Source organism: Brienomyrus brachyistius, chromosome 13, assembly GCF_023856365.1.
Source record: "Brienomyrus brachyistius isolate T26 chromosome 13, BBRACH_0.4, whole genome shotgun sequence".
Lineage (NCBI taxonomy): Eukaryota > Metazoa > Chordata > Actinopteri > Osteoglossiformes > Mormyridae > Brienomyrus > Brienomyrus brachyistius.
The window spans coordinates 10,777,974-10,793,081 of NC_064545.1; the positions used below are offsets into that span (position 1 = coordinate 10,777,974).

A 15,108-nucleotide genomic window follows, 5' to 3' on the forward strand; every position below is an offset into this window, starting at 1 on the left:
ACCAGGTAGATGCATTTACAGCACGAAGGCTACAGGGGGCGCTCGATCCCGTTGTAAGGAGATGCAATGAACATATTTCTGATCAGCAAGTAGCACTGGCTACTCTGTCGCCTTCTTCATATTAAGGAATACTATTTATTTTTCTGTGCTGTTAGTATCAGGGAAAACCACCACGTAAGTAGCTTCTGGTGCAAAATGGGTATAACCCTAATTTGATATTTATTCATGATTTAACTGTTTTAAAAATAAGGAATGAGTGGTGCATCCCTGTGTGTGGGACGTGGGTTCCCTCTGGGTTCTCTGGTCTCCACCTCCCGAGTCTGACATGTATGTGCCGTGTGATGGACTGGCATCCTGTCAAGGATGTACCTGTGCTGACCAACTTATGACTTATGCTCCAGGTGACCCTGACCCAGGATAAGCGTTTGGGGGGGGGAGCATTTAGAATGGATATGTGAGAGTACATGAAAGTATACATGAAAGTATAAATCAAAGTCTAATAAAAAAAAAATACACAAATGCAAAAAAATATTCTGAAATGCCATAAAATTCTCCATTAAACTGTAATCTTGTATTGGAGTGGTGTTATACGCCCATTTCGTTATATGCAATTTTTACGTAAACACTGTAAACACAGAGAAACTGTTAAGTATCGTTCAGTGTCATGGAATGAACGTCTGAAGTGCGCGGCGCAGCACTGCGCCTCCTCTGCGACACGCGGGCGTCTTTAAGCGGCGGCCGCAGAAAACGTTCCAGCGTACCTATCAAAACCAGCTTCATACAAGCTTAACGGAATTAAAAAATGCATTATCCTAAAGGACATAAAAAATGCATTAACATAACCTGTAAAATAATCATCGATTTGAAGAATGGGGAAAACATGTACTTATGGCACAATACCGCAATTTCGGTTCGTTGTCTCAAACATCTTTCATGAAATCGGGATGACGGAGAAGAGCTCCAAAACGTCTACGGCCAATCCCCACTCCTATAGGCGCAAATGAACCCAAAAGGGGGAAATATGCTAAATTCCGTGTTGTTGGTTAAAATGTCATTTTGAGAAGCCCAGCCTTCTCGGGTTTCGCCTACGTCATTGTGCGCCCCTAATCCCCGCCCACTTTTTTTAAGTAACAAGCGATGAATGGTGAAAGGTGCCGTGCAGCTACGATATAGTGGCCAGCCTTGGGATGGGGGGCATGACAGGCTTGTGATACAGAACAGTCACCTAGAAAGCAGCATGTCCGCATCCACCTGGTAGCGATGCTCAAACCTTGCGCCTCAGTCCCCCTTCAGCCCGGTGGCCGAAGAAGCTGATCAATGTGACATTACTTTCTATGGTGTGCTCGGCTTATTGTTCTGGTCCCAGACGCAGACCCAGCAATCGTGTGAGAAGATGTTGAGTCGTCTGATGAGCGGCAGCATCAGGAACCTGGAAAGAGAATGCAACTGCACCGTGAGGCTTCTGGACGATACGGAATATACCTGCACGATCCAGGTCAGTCGGTGTACACGTACCAAGCGGCTTTATGCATTTGCTGCAACAAATATTTCCTAGTTAAAAACGGTAAAAATGTTTGTTGGTTATGCGCCGACCAGAATCCCCAAAAATTCACGGGATCGTTCATTGATAGTTACAGGAACAGTTGGCCGCGCTGTATTTCATTGTTGTGATATTGGATGCGTTTAGTTTTTATACTTGCATGGGGCCTTTTAGAGAGGGTTCATGAACATTTTTGTCGAGGGGAATGATTTGTAAGTATTTGTGGCTTACGACCCGGGTGCCTTTTAAAGCCACAAAAGAAATTAGCTGCACAGTTAATGGGACATTGAAATTTACTACCTTGGACACGGTGAAATCCCCAAACAAGGAAGAGATCATTACGAATTTATTATCCTGTGTAACTTGCACCGGCTGCCGAAAACAGTTCGTTCTCGTCAAATGCATGTAAAAATAAGGACCGGGCACTTTTGGGCTGCTTAAGCGTGTTCAAGTTGTCTTGCATAAGTCAGATAAACATCTGACCCGATCATGTTCACATGAGAGAAATAATGTAACGCGTACCTGCACAGGGGTCTACATTTATAAATATTATGATTTTAGTTTTTTTTTTTTTTTTACCTATTCAGTCTTTCCACGGGCAATTAAACATATGTATGCATACTTGCAGGACATTTTCCGCCCCTGAAAGGTTTGACCTTGTCGGATTTTCCCATCAGAAAGTGCCCATTGTATTGTTCGTAACAATTAATAATTGCAGTGATTCCAACTGAAAGCGAGCTGATTTACAGCCGTAGACCGGCGTGCCGCTGTGCGCGGCTTATCGCTCAGGTACGTCCCTTGATGGTCTGTCACAATCCGAGCCCTGAAAATACATTATTTTTCAGGAAAAGGGATAGTTAGTTTATATTTACAAGGAAACTAGACCCCAGGCGGCGCATAGGGACAGACTCGTGGGCTTATTGCTATTCAACAGGCATCCCAAAGTGCCTCTATTAAGATTCATTCTGCTCGCTGTGCGCATGCAGTGACTCCTCTGAAGGGCAGTACGGCAGCGGACCGCCGGTGCGCGCCTCCGGCTCGGCTCTGCTAAGCCCTGCAGTGCTGTGTCTGACTACATCTCATTATTTTCATATGATATAGCCTACTTATACATTTAAGGAGCACTCTCAATTTTTTTTTTTTTTTTTACAAAAACAAGTAAGAGTGTTCACTCACGCAGTGCCCAATTTCATTTCCTAATGGTATAATAATTGCGCGCCGTCAGGCGTGCGTGGTCTTGGTTGTACCTTACCTACCGGGGGCTGTTTCTGGGCAGTGTGTTTAAATGTTGTGATTTTAGAAAAGAGCTGGACTGGCTACTTGTAAATGAATTGTATCTATGAATGAGAGCATAATTGAATTATCCGTAATTGTATTTTTCTTAATTTATTTGTAATGCAGGTATTCAGCAGCATGTATTTTCTCATAATATTCAGTCACTGAGCAGGCAAGATTGACAGAAGAGATGAGGAGAGAAAGCTCTAGAGGAAGACATTCTGGGGTATTCCACAGACCTCATAATATGAGAGCTGTTATATACTCGTGTGACATTGTGCCATGATGTTATGATAGTCCCATCAATGGTATCAAAAATTATCGACCGGAGTAAAATCCCAATTTCCCAGTGGGATTCAATCTGCTGGATTCCCATTCCAGGAATCTGGAAGTAACCCAATATAAGACAAATTTTGATGATGATTTTCTTACATTTTCACAAAGAAACAATCAATATTGTATTGATTTCTTAGTTTTATTCAGCCCAATATATTTTCAATCTAACTAAGAGGCTTTTAATAGGTACCCAAGCAACCGTAAATGCTGTTAAAGAATTGGGAGGGGGGGGGATCCTGTGTTAGCTGTAGATTGGTTGTAGGGGAGGGGGTGTGGTGAGGCGTTTAAGGACAGGGGCTGTGAACCTCAAGGTTGTTGGTTCAGTTCCCCCCCCCCCCACTGTACCCTGCGGTATCATTAGTGATTAAGGTCATGAACTAATATCTGGTTGTATTAATGGCAGAGCATTGCGAATCAGCTTGGAAGAAAGTGTCGTCATTGGTCGGCTTGGGGGATCGAAGCACTTTGCACGAATGAGAGATTTTTTTTGGAGGAATATGTACATGTGTTCACAATCCGTGTGGACGACTGGAAGACTGGCCAGGGCAGGATTAACCCCCAGTTATGGAATGTTATGCAGTTATCAAGTGTTTGTGTTGGTAGGATCTTACTAATGCCATTACTATATGTAACAACAATAGTAAGAGAAAAAGATGACTGCAGAAAAACTGCTTAACAATAAGTGCTGTGCTGTATCGCATCCTCTTTGTAATCTGCGGAGGGCTGTCCATTCATCATGCGTTTATGCAGTCTGCATGAATAATCACAGCTGGTTTCAGGTTTCTGGGGCTGTTTACAGAACTGGCAGTCGCAGTAAATGCGCGCTGAGGCGTTTTGGTGAATGAGAAAACGCAAAAGTCATTGGATGCGAGCAGCAGCAGCACGAAAAGGTGAACAGATTTAATGAGATTCCTTTCATTCGCAATGTCGCTTTGTTCGCGCTGCTCTGAACGAGAGGGCAGGGGCTGATCCATTACAATCAGGTGGGTTTTTTTTTTATATGTACATTTTGATTATATGGGTGGTGCAGGTCTTGACCGCTGTCTTTGTTTTTGCTTTTAGCTGTGACTGATTCTCCACCATTTTGACAGTGCCTTGATGTGTCCCCCTGGGGGGGGCGGTGCTCACTTGTGCTTTTCACATTAATTCTACCTTTCTTGTGCTCCTTTGAGGCAAACGTGTTTTCCAGAGATGCGGCGGAATCTGCATAAACGACACAGAGCCGAGTAGTTGGACACAGGGAATTATGTGGCTGGATGAGTGGTCTAGCACCCCCTGTGGTTAGTGTTGTTGAAATAGCCTGTAGGGCATCATCAGGATGAGGTCCTGAGCGCACAGTGGCAGCAGCGGGAAGAATGTTCTCCTGTCTGGGAGGGTGACGTCATGGCAGCAGAGAGAGCCAGCCTGCAACCGATGCAGTCTGGAGCAATGACTGGGTTCATTTTGGCCACACCCCTTTCAGGTGCAGACTGGTGATTGGTCTGTTTGATCAACGTCAACATCAATAGGGAACAGCATCGATGGTCACAGACATGCACATTTAAATTTTTTTTAATGCTGATATTCTGCCAGAAAATGTCCACCAGGGTTTTAGGGCATCTAGGTGAGAGGATGAGCAGTTGAAAAGTAGAACTAGGTCATTCTTTTGTTTCCTATGCTGTATTTTGTTGCCACTAACTGCCGGCCATTCCCTGTAGGATCTCTTTTTCCATGCTGTTAAGCGTTTTTTTTCGCCTCCAGTTCCGAGTTCCACCCATCTGCACGGATCCATGATTTGTAAGGAATTCACAGCCTGTGGTGTTGGCCTGTGTCATGATTATAATAATGATTGTGATGATGATTATCATCATGGCCGTCATTTAGCAAATGCAGGACAGCCAAGCAGAAAACTACCGTCATTGTCTTTTTAGTCATAATGAAACTGAAGTGATGGCTTTTGACGCAAATAATCACGCTGTTTCCTCTTCTCTGTGACATGATTAGCTCTCAGTGATTTTGGAGTGGGGATTACGTGCCTCTGTTTTCCTCAAGGAGGTTGATTGTTAAAACGACCGGGTGTATCTCCCAAATGCATTTATCTTCCAGATGCAAGCCACGCCTCACTCAGCACTGACTCCACCTACCTGCAGGAGACCCCGCCCCTCTTCATCGGCGGTCACATTGTCTTCGCTTTCGGGAAATTTGCTTCCCGGGAGGTTCTGATTGTCTAAGCCAGTATGGTGTCCCTCTCTGCTGTCACTGTCACTGCGCAGTGCAGTCAGATTCCAGCCACCGCTTTCCTGGCCGTGTGTGTTTTTTTGGGCTCTTTGGTTTGCTGGCCAGTGATGCGGCGCCCCCTAGTGTGTCTCCCATGCAAAACGGCTGATTCTTAGGAATGGTCCTTGAGAAGGAAAGTGGACTGTGGTGACTGGATCTGCTGATGCAGTTAATATTAACCAAACTGTGGGAATATTTAGGGGGAGGTGTACTAGTGCCTGCTGCCCCCCCCCATAAGTAATTGTAAAGCCCCTTAATATTGTCTCTCCTAATCTCTTGTTATAGTTGTTAAGCACAGCGACTTCACTCAAAGGTCGTCATCTGCGGCTTGCCTGCTCCATGACTGTCATGTTCTTCTCCTTTCTGTCTTGCCGCTTTAAGGGCTGCATGCTCCATTTCCTTCCCAGAATGCCGTGGGACCACATCTTTGCTCCGTACTGTACACATACTGTGTGGCACATCCCAGTACTGCCTCGCCACCACGTTTCACTGCACACCGCGATGTGCTCATGGTGCTGCAAGTCACATTATTGGTATTCTGATCTTAATACTTCCTGTGGAATTATGCGATAGGGTCATGTGCTAAACAGCTTAGGGTCTGACGCTTGTGTAATGACGGTTTGTCATAGCGCATGTGTGGTTTGGGGGCAAGGTTCTGATGAGGAGCACAGAGCTATAGGACAGCTCCACTTCTATAAAAAAAAGTGAGTGGTGTGTGAGTGTGCCCTGCGATGGGCTGGCCACCCATCCTGGGTTGTTCCCTGCCTCGTACCCATTGCTTCTGGGATAGGCTCCGGACCCCCCACGACCCAGTAGGATAAGCGGTTTGGAAAATGGATGGATGGATGTAGCATGTTAGCTTAGGAGCATCATTTCCCGTGGGTTACCATTTTATATTTTGCATTTGTTTATATTCATTTCAGGTGCACTTCCCTGACCCCTGGGACTGAGTTAGAGGTTTGTGTTTCTGCTGACCCCGACTGTCCTCCCGTGTTCCCACCCAGTGTGCTACGCTGGCTGATAATGAACCTGAAGGCCTGGTCCCTAAAGCGAGCCCACGGTCTAATTTGGTCCTTGGGCGATGCATTATTCAGAGCGAGCCACCAGCCGGGTCGCCCTGAGTGCCGTGACCGTACGCGGAGATGCTGCAGCGCGGAACGCGGAACGCGGAACGCAGCTGAAGTTTGGGGGGAAATCAGCATCAGCTCATGTTAGCATCTGATAGGCTGGCGCTGCCTCACTACCCCCCCTTCCAAGGCTGATGGTGGTGCTACGCTGGCTGGGTCTGGTGGAACCGACACCTATCGTGCTCTGAAAGTCAGGTTCCGTGGGGAGCGTTTTTTGAGACGGCTGCCCTGCTACCAGACCCAATCCTAAAATGGATTCTGGTTCGTCTCCCATTTCTTATGAAATGTCTCCTAGTCGGAATGAACTGGCACTAGAGAAGACTGTACTGTGGATTTCCTTTCGAACAGGTGTCGCCATGCCAGATATCCCAGAGAACCTGGATCATTCTAAGGAGATTCGTTTAAGGAGCGGCGAAGGTGCAGAGGCTGAACCCGAAAAAGCTGAACCTTTAGCCGGAACTGATCCCAATGCGCAAAAATGCGTTAATCTGCAACCTGAAATATTATCATCAGAACTAAGATATTGACCCGAATTTCATTAAAGCATTTCACCTCATCAGGATTAAGTGTGATGCAAATACAGCCAGTATTATGGTTGTGTGGCTGTGGGTATGTCAGTTGTATTTTACTATAGTAATATATTATACTAAGCATGCAAACAAGACCTCATTGTGACCGGAAAGATTAATCTCATTTCATCTTTGTGGGATTTCTCTCCAAAAATAAATCCTGTCAATCTAAGGTTATAATTGCTCACATTTAAAATATCATTTATCTCTTTGACTGACTGACTGATTGGTACATTCTATAAAGAGTGCAAGTGCATAGCAGATTTAAGCATCTAACAATCACATTAGTGATTTTGCAGTCAGAGACTTGATTAATCAGCATTAAGTATGTTTTATCAGTGATCTACTAAATATTTTCTTCTGAGGCTTCAGGGGGAAATATTATTCAATCCTCCTCTAATGAAATGCGAACAAATCTGTCCCTGAAAGATTTGATTCACTGAGGAATGAAATTAATTTACTGGGCCCCCGAGGGTAATTTTAAAAAACACACAATTTACCTGCATTTTCGCTGCACACTTACTGCATCTTAAAGCCACACCTTTCATGCATACTATACAATCCTGTACAGTCAGATCTTTATACATGCAGCCGTTCGCAGTTACGGTAGGGTTCTCATCTTTCCCAAGAGCTATGGAATGACAGACAGTATCATCATGGACTTTCACAGAATGTGGGACTGTCAGTTTTTTTTAGAGCTTTCCCCTTTAAAAGCTACTTTCTGCTCACATTATACAGAAACCTCCTTTGAACTTTCTTTTAAGGTGCTCATACATTTTTTGCATCACTTATTTGGAATCCTGGTGGGATTATGAGAAGGCAGAGGTTGGTCCCACTGCTCCTAGGTGCAAAGCGTCTCCTAGGTGATTAGCAATGGGCACGGGGGGTGCGGGGGGGGGGGGGGGGTGATTCAAATATGGGAAAGGGTAAGAAGAGGAGGGGGGGGTGACAGCTGATCACACAGACTAAGCAGATCACATTTGTACCGTTGCCACAGTGACTTCCTGGAGACATTGCAAACATTTAGTGTCGTCCTGGATTTACACATCCTATACAACTAAGATGTGTAGTGCTGGAAGATTCAGTCGCTAGTGTATTATGGGAAGGAGAGCATGATTCACAAGACGGCCTCCGATTCTGACCGTTTGGAGTTTTATATTGACACTTTTTGACCGTAGTGTTGCTTTGTACCGCACCTCCTGATTTCCTCTTCGCTGTGTTCCCTTTATGCCTTTGTCTGCCCCCCACATTGACAACCCCCTGATAAATGAGACATCTACCCAGAGTTTAACTTTATCTGAGGCAACAAGGCCTCAGCTTTTTCCTTTTACTGCCACTGTTTTTTGTTTAGAAAGTAACCGGCCCCCAGTACTGAATGGTGACTGTGGCCTACGAATGAAACGGCTGTATCTCGGTGGCGGTCATGTGCCCCCGGGCGACGTTTCGATTGGCTGAGACCTGAGAGTGGGCAGCATTTGGAAAGCGGTGATTTGTGTGCGGAGCAGCCGTGAATTTGGTCACTGTTGAGTCCTTTGTGTCTTGTTTAAATGAATCCCGCAGACTCAGTGTGGGTTTCCTGTAGCACCACCACCAGCAGCAGCAGCACCTTGTAGATGGTGAAGCCTTTTACATGATAATCTTTTTTTTTCTAGCCCACATTTTTTAACCAAATGACTATGGTGAATTTTATACATTTACTACATTTTTCCTCCTCCTGTGTCGGCTCAATGAGGTACTGGCTTCCCATACGGCTGTGGGTGGGGTGGGGGTTTGTGTAATCGCTGGCCAAGATGGCCGACCCTGGCTTCACCTGTCCGGCTGGGCTGCAGTGCGGAGCAGCTGCCATGCGGACTGCAGTGGGTCTGGGCTGCGTGCCGCCGGGCTGCGTCGGGGTCTGCAGGGCGCTGTGCTCTTACCGTCAGCAGAGCTGTTGCTGTGCAGCTATTCCGCGCGGGGACGTTTCCGCGGAGCCCAGCGGTGAGGCACCCGGCGGCCAGGACCGCGTCCCCGTGCCCCGGACACCGTGGTCAGACACGCGCAGGCCCTCCTGGCCCCCGTCACACGGTTAAACATGGAAGGGTGTTAAACCGCTTTTGCCTTCGGAAAGAAGTCATCTAACATGTGAACCTTTTTATAATGTCACCTCCTCTCTGTTTCATCGTATTTGCATGTGTACTAATTGCCATTTATATAGACATTTTATGTAATTTTTCAGGGGATAAACCCGTAAATGTACCAAAGCATGGTGCCCCCCTCCCCCCGTGTTTATTTTATAACGGCTGTTTTATGCCAGATCATGACCTTATGGGTATAAGATAATAATAATAATAATAACTTTTAAAAATAAGATTTGACGTCCTTTATCGAGCCCAGGGGGGCACATTGGATCAGCTTGAGGAGGTAAGAAATAATTTATGCACCTCAACACTGGACAAATTAGATTTGAGAATTATCCCTTGAAAACAGACGTCCAAACATCGTGTAGTTTACCATGTCATGAGAAAGTGTTCTTCCCCATTGATTATATCTTGTTTTGCTATGTTCGATCCATCCATACTTTCATTGCTTGCCCTGGTCAGGGTCGCCCTTGTAACCCTGCCTGGTACCTCGTGCTGCCTGGGATGGGTTCTAGGTCTCACATGATCGCGACAAGGACAAATAAACCGGACAACTGATGGGTAGATAAAAAAATTAAAACGAAAATCACTGGAAGGTCACCAGTTGAAATCCTGTGGTCGGCACAGCGATGTCACCATTGGGCCCTTGAGCAAGTGACTCCAGGGACCGTGACTGTTCTCTGATATGTTGCTTTGGCCCAAAAGTGTCTTATAAAATGTAGCAATGAGTAAAAGATCAAGAAACTAACCCTAAAAATGTAAATTGTTGAAAAAAAAGGACTGGGATATTTAAATATTACTAAAGCTTGTAAAAGAATATAAGTCAGTCTGCTGTAACAAACTGGCCCAGACACTTGACATGCGTCTGCCCAGAACGAGCACCTTCTGAGAATGTTCATGCAGTAACCAAGAGGGCAGCTACAACACTGACAGAGCTGATTAACCGCCGTGGGAATATCCATCTCGAGATGAGCAGCCTCTGCAGTACCACATAGACTCCGTTAGGAAGGTGGCTTTGCGGTGTAGCTGATTTCGAGCTCTATACGAAGATCTATGTTTGGAACAAAACAAACACAGCTAATCGCCAAGGTAACAGCGTGCACTCAAGCATGGGGGATGTAGCCCCTTCCTATGGGGGTATTTATCAGCAGGAAGTACTGGGAGGTGCGACATCAATGCGGTCAAACTGAGACAAATGCTGAAGGAGAAACTGGTTTATTCTACCTGAGATCTATGTTTGAGCATCATGTACCAACAGTATGATGATTCAGTGACTGAAAAGACCCAGCAGAAACATTTTTGCCCCATGTTCGTGTTCCGGATGACTTCTGAACTTGAAGGTTCTTCTGAACTTCTGAAGGATGTGTGTGTGTATGTGCGTGTGAGGTTTTCTTGTTCCTTGTGTGTGTGTGTCTGTGTGTGAGGTTTGCTTGTTCCGTGTGTATGTATGTATGTGTGTGTGTGTGTGTGCGTGAGGTTTGCTTGTTCTGTGTGTATGTATGTATGTATGTGTGTGTGTGTGTGTGAGGTTTGCTTGTTCCCTGTATGTGTGTGTGTGTGTGTGTCTGTGTGTGAGGTTTGCTTGTTCCCTGTATGTGTGTGTGTGTGTGTCTGTGTGTGAGGTTTGCTTGTTCCGTGTGTATGTATGTGTGTGTGTGTGTGTGTGTGAGGTTTGCTTGTTCCCTGTATGTGTGTGTGTGTGTGTGTCTGTGTGTGAGGTTTGCTTGTTCCCTGTATGTGTGTGTGTGTGTCTGTGTGTGAGGTTTGCTTGTTCCGTGTGTATGTATGTATGTGTGTGTGTGAGGTTTGCTTGTTCCCTGTATGTGTGTGTGTGAGAGAGAGAGAGAGAGGTTTTCTTGTTCCCTGTATGTTCCCCTTTGTGTTCCCCTCTCCCCTCAGTTCTTATTGCAGGAAACCGGAGTCCCTGGAATCTCAGGGCATATACGGGTGGATGGATGTGAATGTGTGAGCGAGAGTGAGTGAGTGTTTGCCGTGACTTTTACTCGCTTCCCTTAAAGTCTTATCCTGCCTCCTGCCTCATGCTGCAGACGCTGGGACAGGCCCAGGGCTCCATGTGACCCTGTATTAGCTTAAGTGCTGGAAAATAGATTAATTTATTATGCAGGTACAAAAACCCCTTTATGCATTATTTTGTACTCCCATCATTTCATGAATTTTAAGGTGTGACTGAACAAAATGTGAAAACCTACAGGGTGGGGTGGGGGGGGGGTGGGTAAGGTGGTATCATACGACAAAATATAGCCGCAGAGTGACCAGCATTGCTGTACTTTGACTTTTCATACAATTTACAGTGTACAGTTTATTGCCATCGCAGATATTGCCACTTCTGCTGAGTGTGTGCGTGTTCAGACTTCACACACGGAAGATGCAGTTGAACAGCCCTTAAATTTACACTTTCTTTACATGGAAACCTCAAGATACTTATGAGGGTGCAGAGTTACTTGCTTAATTTGCTGCATGCACTTGCGCCCAGTCAGATCCTCGACGGCTATATGTTTGCTTTCTGCTTCACTTGTACATCGCTTTTGAACTCTAACCCTTGATTTAAACAAATCAGCTAAATTCTTCCAGTGCATACTTGAAGTTAACTCGAATAAATGAGGAAAACTTCCAGTTCAGTTCTGAGGCATAATGACACAATGGCCGATGCTGCAAAAAGGCAGGTGAATTAGGCCAAGACATCACATATTTTTTTTTTTTTACCCCCATATTTTCTCATTTAACTTTGGAGTTTAACCCATTTAACTGTTTAGCTTGTAGTTGTTTAGCTTGTGAGCCGTCTGGGATGTAGCCTATAAGTACTAGCAAGATATATTAAACAATGTCTTCCAGTTAATGTGAAATGTTTTTACAAACAAGTTAGCAAAGGGCAACGGCAGAGCTAACTGTATATTTATAACTGCAATATTGTAAAATATTTTATATTTGTAACTGAAATATTTTCACAAGATCGTCTAATCACACACATGTAAAATATATTTCTGTGCTGATTAGAAGTTAAAGTAATATCAAATAGACTTAATTATAATATATGGTATACAAGGCTGCACATAACTGGTACACAAGTATGTATTTGCCGTATAAAGTGATAAGCTCTGCAGTTTCTTGTGATAGCAGCGCAAATGCGTAATTATTTTATGTTCATTTGCGTTGTTATGACAAGAAATAATCATTTTAACTTTTATATTGTGAAAGAAGTACAAATTAGCTACATAAAGGTAAAAATGCAATTTGATTTCTTCATAACTGCTTGAATGTGCATAAAATAGCTACACATTTGTGCTGCTATTACTGGAACTCACCGCGCGTATCGCTTTAATATACATGGTGAATGCGTACTTGCGTACCAGTTGTGTGAACACCTGACTATATACGTAGGCCATAAATAGGCAAAGAAGGTTCAGGCTGCCACACTGGCAGAGCATACCAACTGGATGGATATCAGACTACCATACTAGAGGAGCATACCAACTGGATGGATATCAGGCTACCATACTGGAGAAGCGTACCAACTGGATGGATATCCCGCCACCAAACGGGAGGAGCGTACCAACTGGATGGATATCAGGCTACCATACTAGAGGAGCATACCAACTGGATGGATATCCCGCCACCAAACTGGAGGAGCGTACCAACTGGATGGATATCAGGCTACCATACTAGAGGAGCGTACCAACTGGATGGATATCAGGCTACCATACTGGAGGAGCGTACCAACCGGATGGATATCAGGCTACCATACTGGAGGAGCGTACCAACTTGATGGATATCAGGCTACCATACTGGAGGAGCGTACCAACTGGATGGATATCAGGCTACCATACTGGAGGAGTGTACCAACTGGATGGATATCAGGCTACCATACTGGAGGAGCGTACCAACTGGATGGATATCAGGCTACCATACTAGAGGAGCATACCAACTGGATGGATATCCCGCCACCAAACTGGAGGAGCGTACCAACTGGATGGATATCAGGCTACCATACTAGAGGAGCGTACCAACTGGATGGATATCCCGCCACCATACTGGAGGAGTGTACCAACTGGATGGATATCAGGCTACCATACTAGAGGAGCGTACCAACTGGATAGACATCCCGCCACCATACTGGAGGAGCATACCAACTGGATGAATATCCCGCCACCATACTGGAGGAGCGTACCAACTGGATGGATATCAGTGCATGTAGTATTTCTGTACCCATGATGCATGCAAAAATCCACAGTGATGGATACAACAACTTTGCCAGTTTTCAGCATTTCATATTCTGCATGTCTTTTTTGCATCCATCCATTTACTTTCCATATCTCCTTAACTGCTAGAAGGTTATGTTGACAAACTCAGTGCATGTGACGTCCATCTCAATCCTGGCATCTCTCACTGGGGCAAAGACAACTGCTGGGCTCCTTGCCTCACACAGTCTGTAACTCTTAAGCACTCGGTGGGCCGGGGGGACCTTATAGCTGCAGACTGCTAAGGTACTGCACCAAATTTAGCATTGACCCTTCCCGGTGAAATAGCATATTCTGCCTGAGATTTTGGGGCAGATCCAGACAATGTCGATCCGCGTCATGGTTTGGGCTTCTGGTGGCTCAGCGATTTTTTATTTTGTTTTGCCCACTGTCAATAAGGCAGTGGTTTCATGGTTTCTGGGCGAGATCCAATACCTCGTTCACCGGGGGCAGAGCTAAAGAGTGTCTGGGGGTGCCCAGCGCCACTCTAACCTGAGGCATAGCTGCCCCATCGGCCACCCAAATATTATTATTGTTACATAACAATAACCGTAATTTTTGTAGTTAGTAGAATTTTTAATTTTATGAAATTTATTTAAAATTTTCACCCTTGTGCTGTCGTCAGTGCTCCTACAACACCTAACTGAGCATCATTGTGTGTGTCTGACATGAATGGCATATGCCAGCGGACCATTCATTACAGTTCTCTAGTTTCTAGTGTCAGGGCACTTGAACATCTTCCCCTTTCTCCCCCCTAACTCCGCAGTATAGTAATATCAAACAACTGACAAAAATCAAGATGAAACATTCAATAATACTAATTCTTACTACTAATACTACTAATAATAATACTAACTCACTTTGACTGCCACAAACGAGTTTCAAAAAACCAGATTTCTTGCTTAGCCAGATAACTTTGAGGTTAAGTAGTGGTAACTCTGGCTTTCCGATATCACGATGCTGGTTTATTTCTTAGAGGGATACCTCACCCTGGTAACTATATGCCATATGCATAACTTGCTCTGGAATAGGTTAGATTTCAGAGTCACGGATCTCAAGCAGTGCCCGCTTTTTATCATTATTGTACTTTAGAATTCTTCATACTTTACTATAATTATTCTCTGTTCCACTTAATAGAACTACTGTACTTTGTCCTGTTGTGAACAAAGCTTATGTGGTTGGCTGATCATTGGGCACGGCATGCTTTTGTGTGCAATCCCTCGGGAAGTCATCGTGGTTTCAGTAAAAAACCCCGGCTTGACACAGCGTCGTGTTACCGTTTTGCTTCGGATTGCGGTTTTTTAGTTTTGTGAAGCCGAAATGTATCTACTAACCCTGACTTTGTTACGGCAGTTTCATGATACAGAACCCTGGTCTATGGTAATAAAATAAGATAAAAAGAGTTAAAAAGATAACATGCATTCATGCACATATACTTTTGCTCTCTTTTTGCAGGGTTGTGGGGCAATAAAAAATATATTTGTTACTTCTGTCATTCCTATTGTGATATTTGTCATTTCTCACCACATTGTCAGTTTCTTTCGATGTTGGGATTATGTTTTGCCTGACTGCCACCCCTGGGGGGTTACGGCCCCCGCCACTCACTGCTGAGCGGTCATGACAGATTAAAAT

General features: G+C 44.8%; 1 protein-coding gene across 4 annotated transcripts in view; it reads left to right on the forward strand.

Annotated features, from left to right (window-relative positions):
• The first annotated feature begins 1,139 nt into the window (after positions 1 to 1,139).
• The window catches only part of LOC125706042 (FERM domain-containing protein 5), a 91,371-nt gene continuing 77,402 nt past the window's right edge, over positions 1,140 to 15,108 (forward strand). For all 4 annotated transcript variants that reach the window (XM_048972488.1, XM_048972491.1, XM_048972489.1 and 1 more), the window contains exon 1: positions 1,140 to 1,495. In XM_048972488.1, coding sequence (XP_048828445.1) covers positions 1,394 to 1,495 — 102 coding nt within the window. In that variant the 5' untranslated portion in view covers positions 1,140 to 1,393. The remainder of the gene's footprint in view (positions 1,496 to 15,108) is intronic.